The sequence below is a fragment of the Electrophorus electricus genome, chromosome 13 (genome assembly GCF_013358815.1).
Source record: "Electrophorus electricus isolate fEleEle1 chromosome 13, fEleEle1.pri, whole genome shotgun sequence".
NCBI classification, from domain to species: domain Eukaryota; kingdom Metazoa; phylum Chordata; class Actinopteri; order Gymnotiformes; family Gymnotidae; genus Electrophorus; species Electrophorus electricus.
In genome coordinates, this window is record NC_049547.1 from 21,123,491 (window position 1) to 21,145,053 (window position 21,563).

General features: G+C 46.3%; 1 protein-coding gene across 1 annotated transcript in view; it reads left to right on the forward strand.

Moving 5' to 3' along the window:
• The window catches only part of grid1a (glutamate receptor, ionotropic, delta 1a), a 269,871-nt gene that overhangs the window by 179,860 nt on the left and 68,448 nt on the right, over window positions 1-21,563 (forward strand). The window contains exon 4 of the mRNA XM_035532888.1: window positions 2,219-2,424. Coding sequence (XP_035388781.1) covers window positions 2,219-2,424 — 206 coding nt within the window. The remainder of the gene's footprint in view (window positions 1-2,218; window positions 2,425-21,563) is intronic.

Here is a 21,563-nt window from a genome sequence, read left to right on the forward strand (position 1 = left end):
TCAGCTGGGTCTCAGAAGAGTCGGTTCGGAATGCCGTTCATAGTGAAATTCTGCTTATGAACATTGCAGTAGTAGAAGATAACACCAGATCAGTCTCCCTAGCCTGCAGCAGCCATCTACAAGCTAACAGTAACGAGCACATTATCTCGGAGATGACCCTGATGAGTCAAAAAACAACAAAAAAAACCCTGCTATTTTCTAGCTCTTCGGGAGTGACAGTCTATGAGAAAATTCAATTAGAATATCAGTCTGCTAGTCGCTTAAGATCAAATTAGCTGTCAGAATATTTCTACCACTGCATCTGTTATAGAGCTTCATGATTTGATGCCATGATTGATGCAAATTCCTGTAATGGAGCTGATGTTTCTGGGAATAATGAGAGTTTATTGCTTGACGGCATCTCTGAAGAACTCTGAAGAACGTCAGTTGAAATGTTATGAGTACTCTAGACTTGTCTACCTCTATGAACGTCATTGCCTGTGCTCTGTGTGTGTGTGTGTGCGTGTATGTGTATGCGCATGTGTCTCTCTGTGTGTGTGTGGATAAGCACTGAAGCACAGACTGTCACAGAGCACTCACCGCATTATGGAACAGGCCATGCCCCCAGACACAGCTCTGCTCCCAGGGAGAGCCGGCGTCTGAGACCAATCCAAACCTTCTAGACAGAGCTTGTGCTGTATGGCGGTAGAGCTTCAGAGAGCGTGTTTTAGTGGACATTTGGAAAATTCCAGTTAGTTCTGATACCTGGAAAAACAGGCTAGAGAGCTGCAACCACATCACGTGCCACAACACAGCCGTGTGGTGTAGAGTTGAGAGGTTGTTCTCATGTGCCGCTACACAGCTGTGAGGTGCAGAGTTGAGAGGTTGTTGTCATGTGCTGCTATGTGTTGTGCAGGGTTGAGAGGTTGTTATATCTGATCTGATTCTCAATTATTCTTCGATTGGAAGCTTACAGTTTCATAACACAACACTTATTCTATAAATGGTGACCAACACAGACATGCTTTGTGATGGTACAGAAATTACATCAAACACTAAACCTCCAAAACTGAAAATGTACAAATCGTTTGAGAATTAAACATAGACTGTAATCACAGTTTTACATAGGTAAAGTAACACAGGTAAAATAACACAGATAAAACACAGGTAAAATAACACAGGTAAAACAACAGGTAAAATCAATACAGTTAAAACACAGGTATAATCAACACAGGTAAAACAACAGGTAAAACACAGGTAAAAACACAGGTAAAACAGGTTAAAATAACACAGGTAAAATCAATACAGGTAAAACAGGTATAATTAACACAGGTTAAAAAAAACAGTGTAACGTTTAAGGGTTAAAGAGGATGCGGGGAAGAAGCACGTCAACCAAAGACATGTTTTAATGTTGATTTAACACTCACGACTCAAAACACAAATTAACACACTTGGGTCAAACACCGGCAGCTTTGAAGATACTACACGAGACTTATATACACGCATGGCAATTACACACAACAAGGATCAGGTGCACAACACAAGAGGACGTGGCAATACAGACACACACACACACACACACACACACACACACACACACACACACACACACACACACACACACACACAGACACAGACACACACACACACGTTTGAGGGGGGAGGGGCCGTACTGTGACAACAGGTAAGAATAACACAGGTAAAATCAACAGGGTTTTAAAGGCATGTTGCATACAGCCCAAATCTGGATTGGAATTCAACATTGTTCAAATAGAAACAATATTATTATGAAGATAAACTCCTAAATCCTAAATGTCCTAAACCTGTGGTAGAACTTCCCTCAGACAAAACAAAACCAGAATTCCCTTTAGCTGCCCCAAAACCCCCCTACATGCGAGGACCTGCACTTCATAACACACCATTACGCCATCAAACAGGGACGCTGACTTTCCGGACAGCTCGGGCAGAGGACAGGGGTGGCGTGTCTCCGTGTCTCCTCTTTAATTGTCCTTAAAGACTCCCCTCACCACATCCTGCAATCCGCGTCAGCCTGTCAGTCTGAGAAGTGAGGTGGTTCTGTGCTTTCTTTACATTCTTTTTTCCAGGCGACAGAGACAAACTTTTCAAGCTTTTAAAGTATGATGTGTGTCTGTAGATGTAGCTTCAGTCTTGTTATCAAGCTAAAAGTCTTGCTAAAAACAAATGCACATTGGTGTGGTCCTGTCTCTCTCTCTGTCAGATGTGCGTGGTCTGAGGGGTTTTCTGGATCAGGCGTCTCGAAGGGGTTTGGACGTGTCTCTGCAGCAGGTGGACAGGAACGTCAGTCAGGTCTTCTCCACTCTCTTCAGCACCATGAAGACAGAAGAACTCAACCGCTACCGGGACACGCTCAGGCGTGCCATCTTGATGCTCAGTCCTCGAACAGCACAGGTCTTCATCCACCAGGTCAGAGGGTCTACAGACTAAAGGGTTAAAGGTGGAGTTAGGGGAGGTTTTAGTGCTGAGCTCCTAATCTGACTTTAATCCAACACCATACCCATTGTGTGTTGTATCTACATGTAGTCTGTTGTCGTCTTCACCGTTAGAAGATTGTGATAGAAACAGAATCGCACAATATGCTCATTAAGTGATCAGACTGAAAGATCATAAAACCTACACGACTTACCGCTGATGGTACCGGAGTAGTTTTTGTACATATTGGCAGACTAGACTGCAGGTTTTGGCTTGGTTCTGGTGGCATTCAAATCTGAACCTCAGATCCATATCCGATCCTGGATTTCGTTATCCCGTGTAGTTGATTAAATGATTCGCGTAACTGGTTGGTCACTTTGTCATCACACCTGACTCCTATATGAAGGGATTGTGTGTGTGTGTGTGTGTGTGTGTGTGTGTGTAAAAGCTCCATCCCGGTTTCCAGGTCTAATGACCTGTTGGAGTCCGCCGGCAGCCAACAGAGCACCCCACCTGCACTGGGCTTGATGTCTGCTCCCACAGGGCTGGAGATGACAGTAGAAGGGTGCTTGAACCGCCCGTGCTGATGCAGTGTTTGGTGAACACGTTTGAGACCTTTTTATTCAGACCTGATTTACGTTTCATGCTGAACACAAAGAAGAAAACAATAAGAAATCAGCAGAAATCATCTTATTGTGATACCATTCCCAACCGTTCCAAACCATTCCTCCCATACTGTCCCTTTCCCTTTCGCACTTCTGACATGGACATGGTTTCGCACTCAAGCAGAACAGGAAACCTGCTAGTTTGAACCACACTTCCTGTATAACTGTGGAATGTCAATAAACACGTGAACTATGTGGAGATATAACACTAATTCAAAACTACAACCATTATGCCCTAACAATAAACGTCTTAGGATAGCACAGACAAGAGAGAATGAACCAGTCTTTGGTTTTATTCAGCATTTGAACTCTGACCCTATCTCAATAAAAGGTGAAGCAAATCACTTTCTCCTTGCCAAAGGTCTCGAGTGATTGGACGGAAGGTGTTTACAATCCTTAATCCCATCTCTGAAAGAATTATACAGATTTATATCTTAATTTACAAATATTAAATACATTGTTTCATGTATGAATTTATTGTATGATGTATGATTACTGATCGTACACTGCAGATGCAGCAGACAGAGCTTGTTTGACACAGGAATATTCTTTCAGGATATTTGAAACATTTAAATATTTGTATAACTCTTGTACAGATCTTCTAATCAGCCTTTATCTTAGACTCGAGAAGATTTTGTTGTTTTAATGGTAGTTTGCACATGTGCACACACTGTCACATGTCACATTCTGCTGGAAAAGCCCCTCACCTGTTAGTTTGTGTGAGTTAAGAAAAAGGTTTTAACCATGAAGAGTGTTGCATGCTGTAGACAATTACATGCTCAAATGATCCCGAAATAGATCATGATCAGCATAAGTGCTGAAGTCCTTAACACTGGTGCATGGCACACTCTGTTTTTCATGTTAATTAGTACGCCACCTCTAGAGACTGGACTGGTAAAACAAAATGAAACAAATTCAGAGTTTAAAGCGAAGAGACGAAATAAACAGCTTCTCAGACTGCGTTCCTCTCGACTGCTCCAGCACAGCCAACAGTACTGTGTGTGATGAACTGACCCAGATGTTCACACCTCTCTGAACGCAACCCTTAAATCTAATTCTCCTTTAAGATGCTTTAAGACTTTGCCACGGTGTTGTCGACACATACCAGGACACGTTTCATTGACCCCACTCTCCGGTGGTGATTGACGGAAATGTAATCTCTCCATAACCTAAAAGTACAACTCGATAATAATTCATTACTGCGCACACCTTTAATTAAAATAGATTTCTTCCTGTAAATCACATGAGGTCCAATACAGCAATCATCTGATTGTAATTATAGATTAGGGCCTGCCAGGTAGCTGTAGAGAGACTGTGACCGTGTAACAGTGTTAGTAAGACAAGGCAGACAGCATGCTTGAGATAAAAGGGAAATTATCGGGGCGTTCTGGTGTCCTGAAAGTGGGGGGATTGCAGAGTGATTTTCAAGGGGTTTCAGGGTGATGTTCCAGGACTTTCGGGCAATTTTCCCAGCACAATTTCTCAGGCAGACAAGGTGCCTACTAAACATGTCGCACTTTAGGACTGTGTTCTGGCACGTTGGCCTTCGTCGGAATCAAAATCAGCATCAGTGTCAGAATAACACCAGACTGGACCCACTAGCCTCTTTACAGGGAATCTGACTTAAATAAGATAAAATGTTACTATTTTAAAATAAAATTACGATGGAACATACGTATAAAGAATGCTTTATATGTACATATTAGCATAGTCTGGAGAGACATATGATCCAGTGTTCTATGTGGTATATGTTATTATTGTACATTATATATGTATTGGATATTGTATACAGTTTATTACTGTATAAAAATGGACATTTTTTTCACAGATATATTCTGAACGGGAATTACTCAGATAATACGTTTGACTAGTGCTGTGGAACAGGCTCAGCGCAGGGTGCCCACTGTGGTTAAGGAGGGCCACAGCGCTTGGGAAATGCTGTCTTTGAGTCTGGCTGTGCTGGCTTTCACAGTGCTCAGTATTCCACAAGATAGGAGAGGTGTGGGCTGAGAGGGGGTGGAGTCTGGGCTGAGGGGGTGGAGTCTGGGCTGAGAGGGGGTGGGGTGTGGGCTGAGGGGGTGGAGTCTGGGCTGAGAGGGGGTGGGGTCTGGGCTGAGAGGGGGTGGGGTCTGGGCTGAGGGGGTGGAGTCTGGGCTGAGAGGGGGTGGAGTCTGGACTGAGAGGGGGTAGGGTCTGGACTGAGAGGGGGTGGGGTCTGGGCTGAGGGGGTGGAGTCTGGACTGAAATGGGGTGGAGTTGGGACTGAGAGGGGGTGGAGTCTGGATTGAGATGGGGTGGAGTCTGGACTGAGAGGGGGTGGAGTCTGGACTGAGAGGGGGTGGAGTCTGGACTGAAATGGGGTGGAGTCGGGACTGAGAGGGGGTGGAGTCTGGATTGAGATGGGATGGAGTCTGGACTGAGAGGGGGTGGAGTCTGGACTGAGAGGGGGTGGAGTCTGGACTGAGAGGCGGTGGAGTCTGGACTGAGAGGGGGTGGGGTCTGGACTGAGATGGGGTGGAGTCTGGACTGAGATGGGGTGGAGTCTAGACTGAGAGGGGGTGGGGTCTGGACTGAGAGGGGGTGGAGTCTGGACTGAGAGGGGGTGGAGTCTGCACTGAGAGGGGGTGGAGTCTGGACTGAGAGGGAGTGGGGTCTGGGCTGATTCCAGGGCTCATTCCACAGTCCACAGGGGTCACTCTACAGTCCACAGGGGTCATTCTACAGTCCACAGGGGTCATTCTACAGTCCACAGGGGTCACACTACAGTCCACAGGGGTCACTCCACAGTCCTTTCAGCTGCGAGGGAGTGAGGAGGGCTCACATCATTTAAAGGTTTCAAACAAAAGCAGCACAGCATTGTTTAATAAACAATAAGACGAGAGGAAGTTTACTGTCAGCTCATCTGTCATCCAGAAATTACAAGTGACGAGAGAGAAAAGATTGAAACTGTGTGTTCCAGTCATAAATAAACACACCCGCATCATCACCCCCATGAGCTAGAAACCCAACACACACAGGCACTCTGTAGGAGCGCTCCGATCACAGCAAACGCATTTATCACTCCAGGGAAGCCACTTTTTAAAGCCACTTTTTAAAAATATTTCATCTGATATTTGTTGCCTCATTTTTTTGTAGAATGAATGTGCTCCACAGCCAAGAAATGTGGAAATAGCATTACCAGGTTTTTCAAAAAGGGTCATAACAGGGTCATAACAGGGTTGGTAACAGCGTTACTAACAGGGCCGTAACCGGGTTGTAACAGGGTCATAACAGGGTTGTAACAGGGTTGTAACAGGGTCATAACAGGGTCATAACAGGGTTGTAACAGGGTTGTAACAGGGTCATAACAGGGTTGTAACAGGGTTGTAACAGGGTCATAACAGGGTCATAACAGGGTTGTAACAGGGTTGTAACAGGGTCATAACAGGGTTGTAACAGGGTCATAACAGGGTCATAACAGGGTTGTAACAGGGTCGGGTCATTACAGGGTTATAACAGGGTTATAACAGGGTCATAACAGGGTTGTAACAGGGTTGTAACAGGGTTGTAACAGGGTCATAACAGGGTTGTAACAGGGTTGTAACAGGGTCATAACAGGGTTGTAACAGGGTCATAACAGGGTTGTAACAGGGTTGTAACAGGGTTGTAACAGGGTCATAACAGGGTTGTAACAGGGTTGTAACAGGGTCATAACAGGGTTGTAACAGGGTCATAACAGGGTCATAACAGGGTTGTAACAGGGTTGTAACAGGGTCGTAACAGGGTCGTAACAGGGTCATAACAGGGTTGTAACAGGGTTGTAACAGGGTCATAACAGGGTCATAACAGGGTTGTAACAGGGTCATAACAGGGTCATAACAGGGTTGTAACAGGGTCATAACAGGGTTGTAACAGGGTCATAACAGGGTTGTAACAGGGTCATAACAGGGTCATAACAGGGTCATAACAGGGTTGTAACAGGGTTAGTGATGCAAAGGTAAACAAACCCGCCCTCCCCTGTTCCCTGTGCACAGTGGAGGATCCAAACAGCTGAGTTGTTGTTTCTCTCTAAAGGCTTGTGGGTAATGGATACCTCCTCCTGAACTGCCATGTCTTTGTAGGGAACTTCAGTGTGGGTTCGTGCACGGCATTTGTACAGAATGTGTGCAGAAACCGCGGGTTCCTCTGAGAGCCGCAGGAGAGCTGCCCATTAATGACTTGGTCCGACTCGGATGCGGTTCTGAAGTGGTGGAGTGTGTAGGAGCTGAGGGAGGCATGCTGAGTGGTATGTGTTCAGGCCAGAGTGAGAGTCTCCTCTGAGTCCCAGCGCCGTCAGAGATGCCGCATGTGGGCCCAAAACATCAGTCCATCACCAACCTACAGACTCTTGAAGATAAACAACAGGGGAAAACAACAAGCTGCTGGCAAAGGAAATATCACGCTGGTATGCACTGTGTGTGTGTGTGTGTGTGTGTGTGTGTGTGTGTGTGTGGGTGTGTGTGTTTGTGTGTGTGTGTGTGTGTGTGTGTGTGTATGTGTGTGGATGTGTGTGTGTGTGTGTGTGTGGGTGTGTGTGTTTGTGTGTGTGTGTGTGTGTGTGTGTGTGTGTGTGTGTGTGCCCCTAAGTGTGTGTGTGTTTGTGTGTGTGTGTGTGTGTGTGTGTGCATGTGCGTGTGTGGGTGCGTGTGCGTGTGTCTGTGTATCCATATACATGTACCTACAGATGTGCACATGACAGAATACTTCTCTCCACCCATCACTGCCGTGTGTGTGTGTGTGTGTGTGTGTGTGTGTGTGTGTGTGTGTGTGTGTGTGTGTGTGTGTGTGTGAGAGTGTGCGTGTGCGCGTGTGTGTGTGTGTGTGTGTGTGTGTGCGCGTGTGTGTGTGTGTGTGTGTGTGTGTGTGTGTGTGTGTGTGTGTGTGAGTGTGCGTGTGTGGGTGTGTGTGTGTGTATGTGTGTGGGTGTGTGGGTGTGTGTGTTTGTGTGTGTGTGGCCCTAAGTGTGTGTGTGTTTGTGTGTGTGTGCGTGTGTTTGTGTGTGTGTGTGTGTGTTTGTGTGTGTGTGTGTGTGTGTGTTTGTGTGTGCATGTGCGTGTGTGTGCGTGTGTGTGTGTCTGTGTATCCATATACATGTACCTACAGATGTGCACATGACAGAATACTTCTCTCCACCCATCACTGCCGTGTGTGTGTGTGTGTGTGTGTGTGTGTGTGTGTGTGTGTGTGTGTGTGTGTTAAAGTTAAGACCAGTGAATGATAGCAACATGATTCAAAAGTGGTTGTTTAAAAAGCAGACCTAATTAAACGCACACAGCATGACTGATTGATTGTTCTGATGTGACGTGCTTCTCCGAGCTCCATGACTGGAGACAGGACTTACTATCCCGACGCTGTCCTGGAACGAAAGGTCATTCATTTGCATCTCATATCTTTGTTTTCTGGAGGGTGTTTCTTTTTGCCTCACCTTTACTGAAGGTTTGACAAGTTTGAAACTTCCTGCGCGCTTCAACAAACGGATGGCATTTCCATACTGAGCGTGCTCGTTATGTACACGGACCGGCGCGGAAACAGCACGAGAACCCGCACGAAACAAACTCCCACGCACGCGCTTCGCTTCGTTACGGGTAGCTGCGTCGCCACAAACACGCGCGAACCGGTAATGAAACGTAATGCACCTGATCCCGGCCCGCGCGGAGCCGGAGCGCTCGAGCGAGGTGACGCCTCCCTTATTCAAGAGCCAAAATGACGCGCGCGATTTAATTAGGTTTCGCTCGTGCGGCGGTTTTATAAACACGAACGCCACATGGTGACTCGAGAGAAAGCTGATAATAAAATCAAGAAAGTTTACTCACAGCAGACAGTGCGTGTACTGGAGGGAAAAACACTAACGCGGTCTTAGAGATCTCATTAAATGAGCCAAAAATAATAGCCGTTTTGCTTCAAATGCTATAAATTAAAAATTAACGCTCCGAATGTTCACCAGATGAAAGGGCAGTGTGACCGATTCCTGTGCATTGATATTTAGGTATTTGAAACATATTGCTAGTTTTCAGGTCAGTGTTTACTGTCCCCAGAAGGGAGATTTTCTTTGCAAGCTGATGCAGCAGTCACAGCAAGCACACCGACAAACAAAACAAGTCCATCTCTCGCGGAATTGGCCGCGGTGGTAGCATTACGATTCCGTAGTCGGAGGCGCATGGCGTGACAGCGTTTCTCCATCTATTACACTGCATGAACAGGTGCAGTCGTATGGGGGATCTACACAACTGGGAACAGACCTCGTCTTCCAGGTGACCTGGAAAAATGATCTTTCGTTCAGTGGAATTTGGACTCCACCAGCAATTTGCTTGGCCACTTTCACACTGTTATTTGATTCCCATACTGAAAATCCATTTTGAATATGTAAATTACCACGCAAAGAACAATCATACAAAAAGCTTTAAAAAATGCTTTAGTAAATGACTCAGAACAATCTTCTTGTGTACATTAAAGGCGATTAGGTTCCTCGTAAACACAGCTTCTGGTGTGTCTTTCTGCAGACTGGGTCAGTGTTCACGTGAAAGGTGAGCTCATTGTCAGTGATAGTGCACACGTATGACTGTGAACAGGATGACCTGCTAAGCCATTGCCTGTGTGTCTGAGCAGGCTTGGGGAAGTTGTTTGGAATTGAGATGTTCAGGTACAGACGCAACTGTTCACATGCAATTTTACACGGGTCAGATGCTGTAATGCTGTAATGCTGGTTTCCATAATAAAGCATTTCAAACAGGACCTTGTATAAAGATGGTTAAAGCTGGTTAAAGGTGATTAATGTTGGTTAAAGATGGTTAATGTTAGTTAAAGGTGATTGATGTTGGTTAAAGGTGGTTAAAGATGGTTAATGTTGGTTAAAGGTGATTGATGTTGGTTAAAGGTGGTTAAAGGTGGTTAAAGGTGGTTAAAGATGGTTAATGTTGGTTAAAGGTGGTTAAAGGTGGTTAAAATTGGTTAAAGTTGCTTAAAATTAGTTAAAGGTGGTTAAAGTTGGTTAAAGCTAGTTAGAGGTGGTTAAAGGTGATTAACAGTGGTTAAAGTTGGTCCTGGTGTTCTGTTGACCTTACATGGGGAGGTGCACTTTCCTGGTCTCAGCACAATGGGGGAGTCAGAACTGGAACGTTGATCCCAGAGATCCCGGGACTATGTATTTCCCAGCCTTGCTCTGTGCTCTTCCAAGACCTCTCACCTTATTCAGTGCCCTTGTTTAATGAGTCAGAGACAGAGAGGCAGAGATGGGTTAAAGAGAGAGAGCAAGATCGTGAGCGTGTTATGTCATTTCATACCATAGTTCCTCAATAACAGAGAGCGAGAGAGTAGGTGTGTCGGAGGGTTGTGTAATATTTATATCACAGTAACACAGAGACCAATTAAGCTTCCTACTCTGTTATCCATCTTATCCTACACTTTATGCTGTACATAATCTATTTTCTGCCACACCACAAACGCACATACAAACACACACACACACACACACACACACACACACACACACACACACACACACACACACACACAGGCCCTGGCATGTATTTGTTCGAGTAGCTAAATACACACACTTAATACACACACTCTCCATTGAGAGACAGAAGTGTGTGGGTGTGATTACATCAGGAAATGCTCTGTGTTTGTCACGGCTGTGGTCTGCCAGGTCAGCTCTCATTCTTATTGCCCAAATCGCATCTAGTCAAAATAACCAAGGTGGGGAAAATGCTCCTCACTTTTTTACTGTCAACACTTTGACTTTTCAAGGGTCAAAAATGAAGAATTTTATTCTCACCACATCAGTCCTCTCTGTATACTGTATAATGTGAATCATGGAAGGACATGATGTTTTAAGAGCGGACCAGAACCAGTCAGCCAGACACTGTACACATCAGAACAGGAGAGTCCTGCACAGATTATAAATTACAATACAATAGAAGCACATAATGTATCCTACGATACATATACGGAATAGAACAGTATGAGTCAGACGTTCTCCCTCTCTCTCTCTCTCTCTCTCTCTCTCTCTCTCTCCCCCTCTCTCTCTCTCTCTCTCCCCCCCTCTCTCTCTCTCTACCACTCTCTCTCTCTCTCTATCTGTGTGTTCAAGAGGTCATGTTGTTTTTGTATGAAATACTGAATCGCTTGATGTGGTAATTAAACAAAAAAGTCATTAGACATTATCAGCAAAAATGTTCATGTCACACTTTAACCAGTTTGTGCACTCAAATGAATCCCCTGACAATATTTCATCATAAGAAATGTACTTTTTTTTTTTTAAATCTTAGGCTGATTTTAAAGTAAATGAAACTTATAAGGAAAAAATGCTGTCTGAAAATTGATGCTAACTGTAAGCTAGGTAGTCAGACATGCTTGCTAAAAATCTCCTTTCCGACTTCTTTAACTGTAAGTGCCTTCATCGTAGCCCAGAGCCAAATCTCAGGTGGAACTTTGCAAGGACAGGCATCACTAATCACAAAGCCAGCAGGGGACACTGAATCCCACACCAAACCTAAACCCCTCACACTCTCTTAGCTCGGTACCTTACCACATAAGTCTGTCTCTTGATGTCTGTATTGTTTTGGTGATTGCCGTGACAATGCTACCATTGATCAAGAGATATAATGATACCGAATTACTCTATGTAAAATTATACCAAAAAGACCAAAGAGACTTTTAAGTGTTTTGCATATTTTAAAGAGAGAAAGTGCCTTACCAGAAATTCATGAATATTACGTATGCTAATACCTAATGTCTGGGGATTTAAGGGCCCATTAGAAATTAACTTCTCCTTCTGAATTTATTTAAATAAAATAACAGTAAAAGGAAAAACCTTTTAGTAATTTTATTCTATTCTGCTCTTTTAGTTTGCTCAGAAAACAGGAGAGATGAAATTGTGCCGCTAAGCTCTTCTGTACATTGGGATTACTTTACTAATGAAATATGTGAGTAAATATGGCTTCATTTCCTTCTTTAAGGTGAGAAGGTCTGATATTCAGCCAGCCAAGAATGATGAAAAGTATCGTGTTGCCTGGAATTTAAATTCTCAGTATATATCTGTCCTGTAACTGTCCCGTATCTGTCCTGTAAGTGGCTGCCCTGTTAATAACTTTCCTGTAAGTAACTATCCTGTAACTAGCTATCCTGTAAGTGGCTGCCCCGTAACTGTCCTGTAAGTAGCTGCCCTGTAACTGTCCTGTATGTAGATGTCTTATAAATAGCTGTCCTCTTAATAACTTTCCTGTAAGTAACTATCCTGTAACTAGCTATCCTGTAAGTGGCTGCCCTGTAACTGTCCTGTAAGTAGCTGCCCTGTAACTGTCCTGTATGTAGATGTCTTGTAAATAGCTGTCCTGTTAATAACTTTCCTGTAAGTAACTATCCTGTAACTAGCTATCCTGTAAGTGGCTGCCCTGTAACTGTCCTGTAAGTAGCTGCCCTGTAACTGTCCTGTATGTAGATGTCTTATAAATAGCTGTCCTCTTAATAACTTTCCTGTAAGTAACTATCCTGTAAGTAGCTTTCCTGTTTGTAGCTGTCCTATAAGTAACTGTCCTGTTTGTAGATATCCTGTAACTAGCTGTCCTGTAAGTAACTGTCCTGTATGTAGATGTCTTGTAAGTGTCCTGTAAGCAACTGTTTTGTAAGTGTCCTGTAAGTAACTGTTCTGTAACTGTCCTGTAAGTCACTGTCCTGTGGCTTCTACTAACATGTGTTCTGCATGATGGATTCTACTTCAAACACAACTCCCAGAAGGTAGCATCCATTGTTATGGTTACATTGTTATGGTCTAATTCTTTGGGAGTGGGCTGTATTTTAGTAGGACATTTACAGTTACAAACTCTTTATAACAACAGCCGAGAAAGAATGAACAAGGTAGTTTGAGTTTTATAGTGCTGGAGGACTGTGTCTCTCCTGGAGAGCTGTGTCTGTGCTGGAGGACTGTGTCTCTGCTGGAGGGCTGTGTCTCTCCTGGAGAGCTGTGTCTGTGCTAGAGGACTGTGTCTCTGCTGGAGAGCTGTGTCTGTGCTGGAGGACTGTGTCTGTGCTGGAGAGCTGTGTCTGTGCTGGAGGACTGTGTCTCTGCTGGAGGACTGTGTCTCTCCTGGAGAGCTGTGTCTGTGCTGGAGGACTGTGTCTCTGCTGGAGAGCTGTGTCTGTGCTGGAGGACTGTGTCTGTGCTGGAGAGCTGTGTCTGTGCTGGAGAGCTGTGTCTCTCCTGGAGAGCTGTGTCTGTGCTGGAGAGCTGTGTCTGTGCTGGAGGGCTGTGTCTCTCCTGGAGAGCTGTGTCTGTGCTGTAGGACTGTGTCTATGCTGGAGGACTGTGTCTGTGCTGTAGGACTGTGTCTCTGCTGTAGAGCTGTGTCTCTGCTGGAGGACTGTGTCTCTCCTGGAGAGCTGTGTCTCTGCTGTAGGGCTGTGTCTCTGCTGTAGGACTGTGTCTGTGCTGTAGGGCTGTGTCTCTGCTGGAGAGCTGTGTCTGCTGGAGGACTGTGTCTGTGCTGGAGAGCTGTGTCTGTGCTGTAGGACTGTGTCTCTGCTGGAGGACTGTGTCTCTGCTGTAGGACTGTGTCTCTGCTGGAGGACTGTGTCTCTGCTGTAGGACTGTGTCTCTGCTGGAGAGCTGTGTCTCTGCTGGAGGACTGTGTCTCTGCTGGAGAGCTGTGTCTCTGCTGTAGGACTGTGTCTCTGCTGGAGGACTGTGTCTCTGCTGTAGGACTGTGTCTCTGCTGGAGGACTGTGTCTGTGCTGGAGGACTGTGTCTCTGCTGGAGGACTGTGTCTGTGCTGGAGGACTGTGTCTCTGCTGGAGGACTGTGTCTCTGCTGGAGAGCTGTGTCTCTGCTGGAGGACTGTGTCTGTGCTGGAGGGCTGAGTCTCTGCTGGAGAGCTGTGTCTCTGCTGGAGGACTGTGTCTCTGCTGGAGGGCTGTGTCTCTGCTGGAGAGCTGTGTCTCTGCTGGAGGGCTGTGTCTCTGCTGGAGGACTGTGTCTCTGCTGGAGAGCTGTGTCTCTGCTGGAGGACTGTGTCTGTGCTGGAGAGCTGTGTCTGTGCTGTAGGACTGTGTCTCTGCTGGAGGACTGTGTCTCTGCTGTAGGACTGTGTCTGTGCTGTAGGGCTGTGTCTCTGCTGGAGAGCTGTGTCTCTGCTGGAGGACTGTGTCTCTGCTGGAGAGCTGTGTCTCTGCTGTAGGACTGTGTCTCTGCTGGAGGACTGTGTCTCTGCTGTAGGACTGTGTCTCTGCTGGAGGACTGTGTCTGTGCTGGAGGACTGTGTCTCTGCTGGAGAGCTGTGTCTCTGCTGGAGGACTGTGTCTCTGCTGGAGAGCTGTGTCTCTGCTGGAGGGCTGTGTCTCTGCTGGAGGACTGTGTCTCTGCTGGAGAGCTGTGTCTCTGCTGGAGGACTGTGTCTGTGCTGGAGGACTGTGTCTCTGCTGTAGGACTGTGTCTCTGCTGGAGGACTGTGTCTCTGCTGTAGGACTGTGTCTGTGCTGTAGGGCTGTGTCTCTGCTGGAGAGCTGTGTCTCTGCTGGAGGACTGTGTCTCTGCTTTAGGACTGTGTCTCTGCTGGAGGACTGTGTCTGTGCTGGAGGACTGTGTCTCTGCTGGAGGACTGTGTCTGTGCTGGAGGACTGTGTCTCTGCTGGAGAGCTGTGTCTCTGCTGGAGGACTGTGTCTCTGCTGGAGAGCTGTGTCTCTGCTGGAGGACTGTGTCTGTGCTGGAGGGCTGTGTCTCTGCTGGAGAGCTGTGTCTCTGCTGGAGGACTGTGTCTCTGCTGGAGGGCTGTGTCTGTGCTGGAGGACTGTGTCTCTGCTGGAGAGCTGTGTCTCTGCTGGAGGACTGTGTCTGTGCTGGAGGACTGTGTCTCTGCTGGAGAGCTGTGTCTCTGCTGGAGGACTGTGCCTCGGCAGAAATTAATTTGTGTCGCTTGAGGGAATTAATGGCATGACACAGAACAGCTTGCACATTGTGACACAGAGTGATAAAACATGATAGACGTGCCCAGTCCTGCAAACGTGCTCATTGTTGCTGAGCTCATAACAAGCTCACTGAGCTCGCTGTCAAGTGTGTAGGCCACCGGGAGCCATCTTCACCGGACCTCCACCTACGTAGGACCTCCACCTACGTAGGACCTCCACCTACGCAGGACCTCCACCTACGCCCTGGGGCTCTTGTTGCACTGATGCGCTTATCTTTATAAAGACTCTCAGAGATCATAAGATGTAGCACTTTGTCTAGTAAAGGTGTAAACGTGCGTAAACCACAGGCATTATAAACTCCTCCTCTCAAACACACAGCTAAATAACCACATACATATACATCAGTCATCAAAACAGAGGAGGGCAGGATCAGAGATGCTGTTCTCAGCAATATCTTAAGTGCTGAGCATGTAGAACGTTTTATCCAGCAATGCTTACCTCCAGATTTGTCAAAAATAAATAAGCAAACAACCAAAGCACATATCATCACTCATACAAATTACTATGTGTGCATATTGAACAGTTAAAATGAAATGTTATTAGATAGAAAACTAAAGAATAACTACAGAATATTATTAAGAACCAACTTTAAGACTAAATTCTAATAATATAAAATAAATAATAAAATAAAACCCATCACTAAGACTAAATGCGAAATAAAACTCATCACTAAGGTTAAATTTTGATCTAATTCTAAGACTACACATACCAGAGCCCTGACTCTAAGACTACACATACCAGAGCCCTGACTCTGAGACTACACATACCAGAGCCCTGACTCTAAGACTACACATACCAGAGCCCTGACTCTGAGACTACACATACCAGAGCCCTGACTCTAAGACTACACATACCAAAGACCTGACTCTAAGACTACACATACCAAAGACCTGACTCTAAGACTACACATACCAAAGGTTAAAAAGTCTCCTCCCTAAAGACTCCTCCTTAAAGAGTCTTCTCTTTTCACGTGTTCTCTGGTACATGTCAAAGGTTAGGGTTAAAGGGGAGAAAATGTTTCCTGAAAAGGGTTTCCTGTCATTTTTAGTGTAATACATTTTTACCAAAAGCCATTAACTCCTGAATCAGATTACCAGGATTTGGCTTTAGGTCTTAACTTTTCAACACCATTGTGTGTCTTTCTGTTTGCCCCTCAGCAGACATATGTGGAATTTAGCTCAGATAAACAACTTAGGGAATTAGGTGTGGTTTGTGAGTTGTGGTTGAATCCTAATGCCGCTTTTAACAGCTTAGCGGTGATACAGCATATTTCTTTACAACGCTTTCTTCACCTGTTTTTCTTTCATTCTAATGGAATGACAAATGCTCAGGTCTTTAAAAATAATCTCATCATTCCTTTTTTTAAGCTCTCACTTAAAAGCTCATCGCTCACTGATCATTTAAGGCTCATCATAGTAGTTTTATGACACGTAGTTATTTCTGCAACACTGAATTGTGTGTGCGAGAGAGAGAGAGACAGAGACAGAGAGACAGAGAGAGAGAGAGAGAGAAAGAGAGAGAGAGAGAGATGAGAGCTCAAATCATAAAGCATTAGAGACTTCTGCAATTGGTCTCAGTACACAGTGATTCCTGCCACACACACGCAGCGAGAACGTGCGACTTCGCTGCCTTCCGGCTGCTCTGAGGTCATCTGGCCAGATTGGGCCGCACACGTTCGGGCACGCGTTCCGTATGCTGCGTGGCCGAGCGCGATCGCCGGGCTGGGGCGCGTGCGGGCTCCATGTCTGCGGCAACTTGATTACGGCTGCGCGAATGTGAACACGTGCCTTCACAAAGCGACGCAGAATCCAAACTAATCCGTAGTCGCTCATTCAGAAACCGATCAACCCGCTCCGATAGGGTCTTAACCCGGATTGCTGTAGAGCTGCTTTCAGACGTCTGTCTCCGAAAGCGCTGTATAAATAAAACCGAATTAAATAAGATGAAAGTACAATCGAAGCTGATTGACGGCTCCACACGTCTGCTCCAGAAGTGACTGAACTTCGACAACCACTTTCATATTCCAGAATTACTCGTGCAAATATTGGCACGTTAGGTACATTTATTCTTAATAAGATGTATTTCACGTGAGTGCCACTTTAGTCTCTATTATATGTCAATAAATGTTCGTTCCAGTCGTTGGAGTCTGTGCGTCCTGCCCTTTGCGCGTTACAGAATGACCAACCGCCCTCGGCAAAGAACGGACTTCCTAGCGGGAGGTGCGTGGACACCCCCTGCACTGCCGCCTGGATCCCAGGATATTGTCTTCTCCGGAGGAGGAGGGGAACACCCCCAGGAATTTCTTGGGAGGGGCCTGAGGCTGTTGAGCCTGGGCCGAGGAGGACCGAGGGCCACCTCGACGACCAGAAATAGGGCGGTCGGGTGGAGTCAGCGGGATCTCCTGAGTCCCTTCCCCTCAGCAGACTTGCCAGCGAGACTGGGAGGGTCTGCCCAAAGCCTCGGAGGCAAACCGCCTCTGAGACGCTCCTAGAGAGGCGGAAGAGAGGAGGACCGATAGGGGAGGTAGCACGTCTGGAACCGGGGCGGAGGTGCACCCCCGTGTGTCCGTCGAGGCCGAGGACACGTTAGACGGCGCCTGCGTGGATTGCAGGCTCTGCAGCACCACGAGATGTTTGCGCTTCTGTGTTTTTGAGCGCTTCACAGCGCGGGGAAAACGAAGGACTGACCCGGGAGAGGCAGACACTCTGCCATTCTCCCTGTCTGGTGAGGGTCTCCCAGGGAGGAGGTTCCTAGCCCGCCTGTTGCTGGGTGGGCACCGGGCGTGGCTGCATTTTGTTTTTGTGTGTGCGCAGCAGCCTGAAGTTCGCTATCTCAGAGAGGGAAGCACCGGGAACCTCGCACCCCAGGAGGGGTCGTCGTCGGGGAATGTCTCCCCACTGCTTGTCACAAGGAAGCAGGGATCCTGCTTTCCTCCCTCCTGTTGAGGGGTCTCCCGGGCCGTCGGTTCCTGGCCCACCTTGCGTCGGGTGGGCGCCGGGCATTGCCCTAGCATGTACGTGTGTGTATGTGTTTGCACACGGCAGCTTGGGGTTCGCAGTCCTGGAGCGGACGCATCGAGAGCCGCGCCCCTTGGGAGGGGGTTCTGTCACGGAACGCTCCCCCCCCCACACACACAAGTCACGTGGTACGCCCTGCCGCGTGCAGGGGGGTTCACCCATGTTTGTAGCCACACCCCCGTGAAGACACGCACCTGTACGGGGTTACGTGTTAGTGTGTGTTTGTCTATTTAAACCCCGTCAGTGCGTGCCTCACCGTTGGTCATTGTTTATTCGCTGATGGAAGTGAGTGCGTATGTAATCATTGTTGGATGTTACTATAGCCTGTGTTTAGTTAGATGTATAAGTCACGTCTGTCGTTAATGTGGTGTGTGAGTGCCACCGTTCTTCATGTTTTATGTTAATAAATGTTTCACATCGAGGGAGTCTGCGCATCCTGCTCCACGCCCACCGGCACTCGGGCCAGAGACAACGTTACATCAGGAGATGTCACTGAATGACAGCTGCTGCTTCCTATATAATGAAATACTAATATGACACGCGTGACAGTTTCAGGCACGCGTTCCTTTTCCCTGTGATGAAAAAGTATTCAGGATCAAGGTTTTCCAAAGTCTTTCAATGTTGTTGTGTTTCCCTTGCGACCGCGTCAGTAGCAGCGTAAGGAGGCCAAGCAGGACCAGGGCTTCAGACACGGCCGAAGGATTGAAAGATTGATTGGATTTCCAGTCATATTAGCAATGTGTGGTTTCCATGGCTGGAGATTCCATTACAGAAACGAGTTTAATGCATCTCTGGCACTGATGAGTTATTGTTCATGTGTGCAAGTCTTAGGAGACGTAAACAATCCGTTTAGTCAGAAAACTGGGATCATACTTTTTGGAGTTTACTGATGACCTCTACCTCCAAACTTTGTTCTCAGCAGCAAAAAAGCTGCATGGTGATTTTGATTTTAAGAAAAATTGATTTAGTATGTAACTTTACACATATAAAAGACTTCTACACATAGCACGTTTGAAAGACTTTTACATATAACACGTATGGAAGAGTTCTACATATAACACCTACTGCAGGTCAACCATTTTTGTTTCCTGACTTCCCTTCATTTAACAGCACTTTAAATCTGCCCCTGTTTCACTTAAGAATGATAAAATAATGGAATCCCTCCTGGGTTATTTCATGGCATAAATGAAAGATAGAAGGAAGTAGATTTAACCTCTAAACAGTTGTTCTGTAAACGCAGTGGAGCTACTTGTGTAAAGAAAGTCGTTCCGCACATTTAAGGAGAATCTATGGTGGCCTCCTGAACCGCTGTGATGTGCACGTCTGTGATTATTTCTGAATGTAAAAATGTAAAGCTCCTTTAAATATTGCGGCATAATTAAGTCCAGTACGCATACGTGAATGAAAGTGTAAGGCTGACAGCGTAATGGAGCTGTGTGAGAATCACGTACTTCTGCTGGCAGAACTCGGATCACCTTCGAATTCAGAAGCAGTGGGACACTGAGTTGTATAAATGATTTGGATTCTGAAATTAGGATAGCACTGACCTGCTCGACACACACACACTCACACACATTCACACACACACACACACACACATTCACACTCACACACACACACACACACTCCCACTCACACACACACACACACTCACACACACACACACTCACACACACACACACACACACACACACACATACACACACACACACACACATTCACACACACACACACACACACACTCACATACACACACATTCACACACACTCACACACACACACACACACACACATTCACACACACACACACACACACACACACATTCACACACACACACACACACACACACACACACACATTCACACTCACACACACTCCCACTCACACACACACACACACTCACACACACACACACTCACACACACACACACACACACACACACACATACACACACACACACACACATTCACACACACACACACACACACACACTCACATACACACACATTCACACACACTCACACACACACACACACACACACATTCACACACACACACACACACACACACATTCACACACACACACACACACACACACACACACACACACATTCACACACACACACACTCACACACACACACACACACTCACACACACACACACACACACTCACACACACACATACACACACATACACACACATTCACACACACACACACACACACACATTCACACACTCACACACACACACACACACTCACACACACTCACACACACACACACTCACACTCACACTCACACACACACACTCCCACTCACACACACACACACACACTCACACACACACACACACTCACACACACACACTCACACACACACACATACACACACACACACACACACTCACACACACTCACACACACACTCACACTCACACTCACACTCACACACACACACTCCCACTCCCACTCCCACTCACACACACACACACACACACACACACACACACACACACACACACTCACACTCACACACACACACACACACACAGGTGTACCTGAAGGATATTTACAGGAGCCACACCACCTAACAATAAAGGCCAGAGTCTCGGTACATGTCTCAGGCTAAAAGAGCTCTGCGTCAGGCTTTGGGCTTGGACAAACATCTTGTGCCACAACTTCACAGTCTATAACTGACTCACCTGTACGGGGGGCTGCACTGCGTTCAGTTTTGGATTCAAATATGGATCAATCAACAATCTACAAACTGATCAGGTCATTTTTGTTCAGACTCCAAATGCAAACTAGACCACAGCCTTTAAATTCTATTGAACAGTATTTACAATTGAGACAAGGGTATTTGTTTAAGGAGTATTTGCGTGTGCTACTGGGCCTTGAGAGAGTATTGTGTGCACATGTTGAGGTGTGAATTCTGGGTAATGGTTATTATTATTATTATTATTATTATTATTATTATTAGTTACATTTACATAGCGCCTTTCTCAGACTCCAGGATGCTTTACAGACAGATATCCAGCACCATGACACCTCTAATACTCCACCACATCCAATACTCCACCATCTCTAATACTCCACCACCACAACACCTCCGATACTCCACCATAACAACACCTCCAATACTCCACCACTGCTAATACTCCACCACCTCTAATACTCCTCCACCACAACACCCCAATACTCCACCACCGCTAATACTCCACCACCTCCAATACTCCACCACAACACCTCCAATAATCCACCACCTCCAATATGCCACCACCACAACACCTCCAATACTCCACCACCTCCAATACTCCACCACCACAACACTTCCAATACTCCACCACCTCTATTACTCCACCACCTCAAATACTCCACCACAACACCTCCAATACTACACTACCTCCAATACTCCTCCACCACAACACCTCCAATACTACACTACCTCCAATACCCCACCACAACAACACAT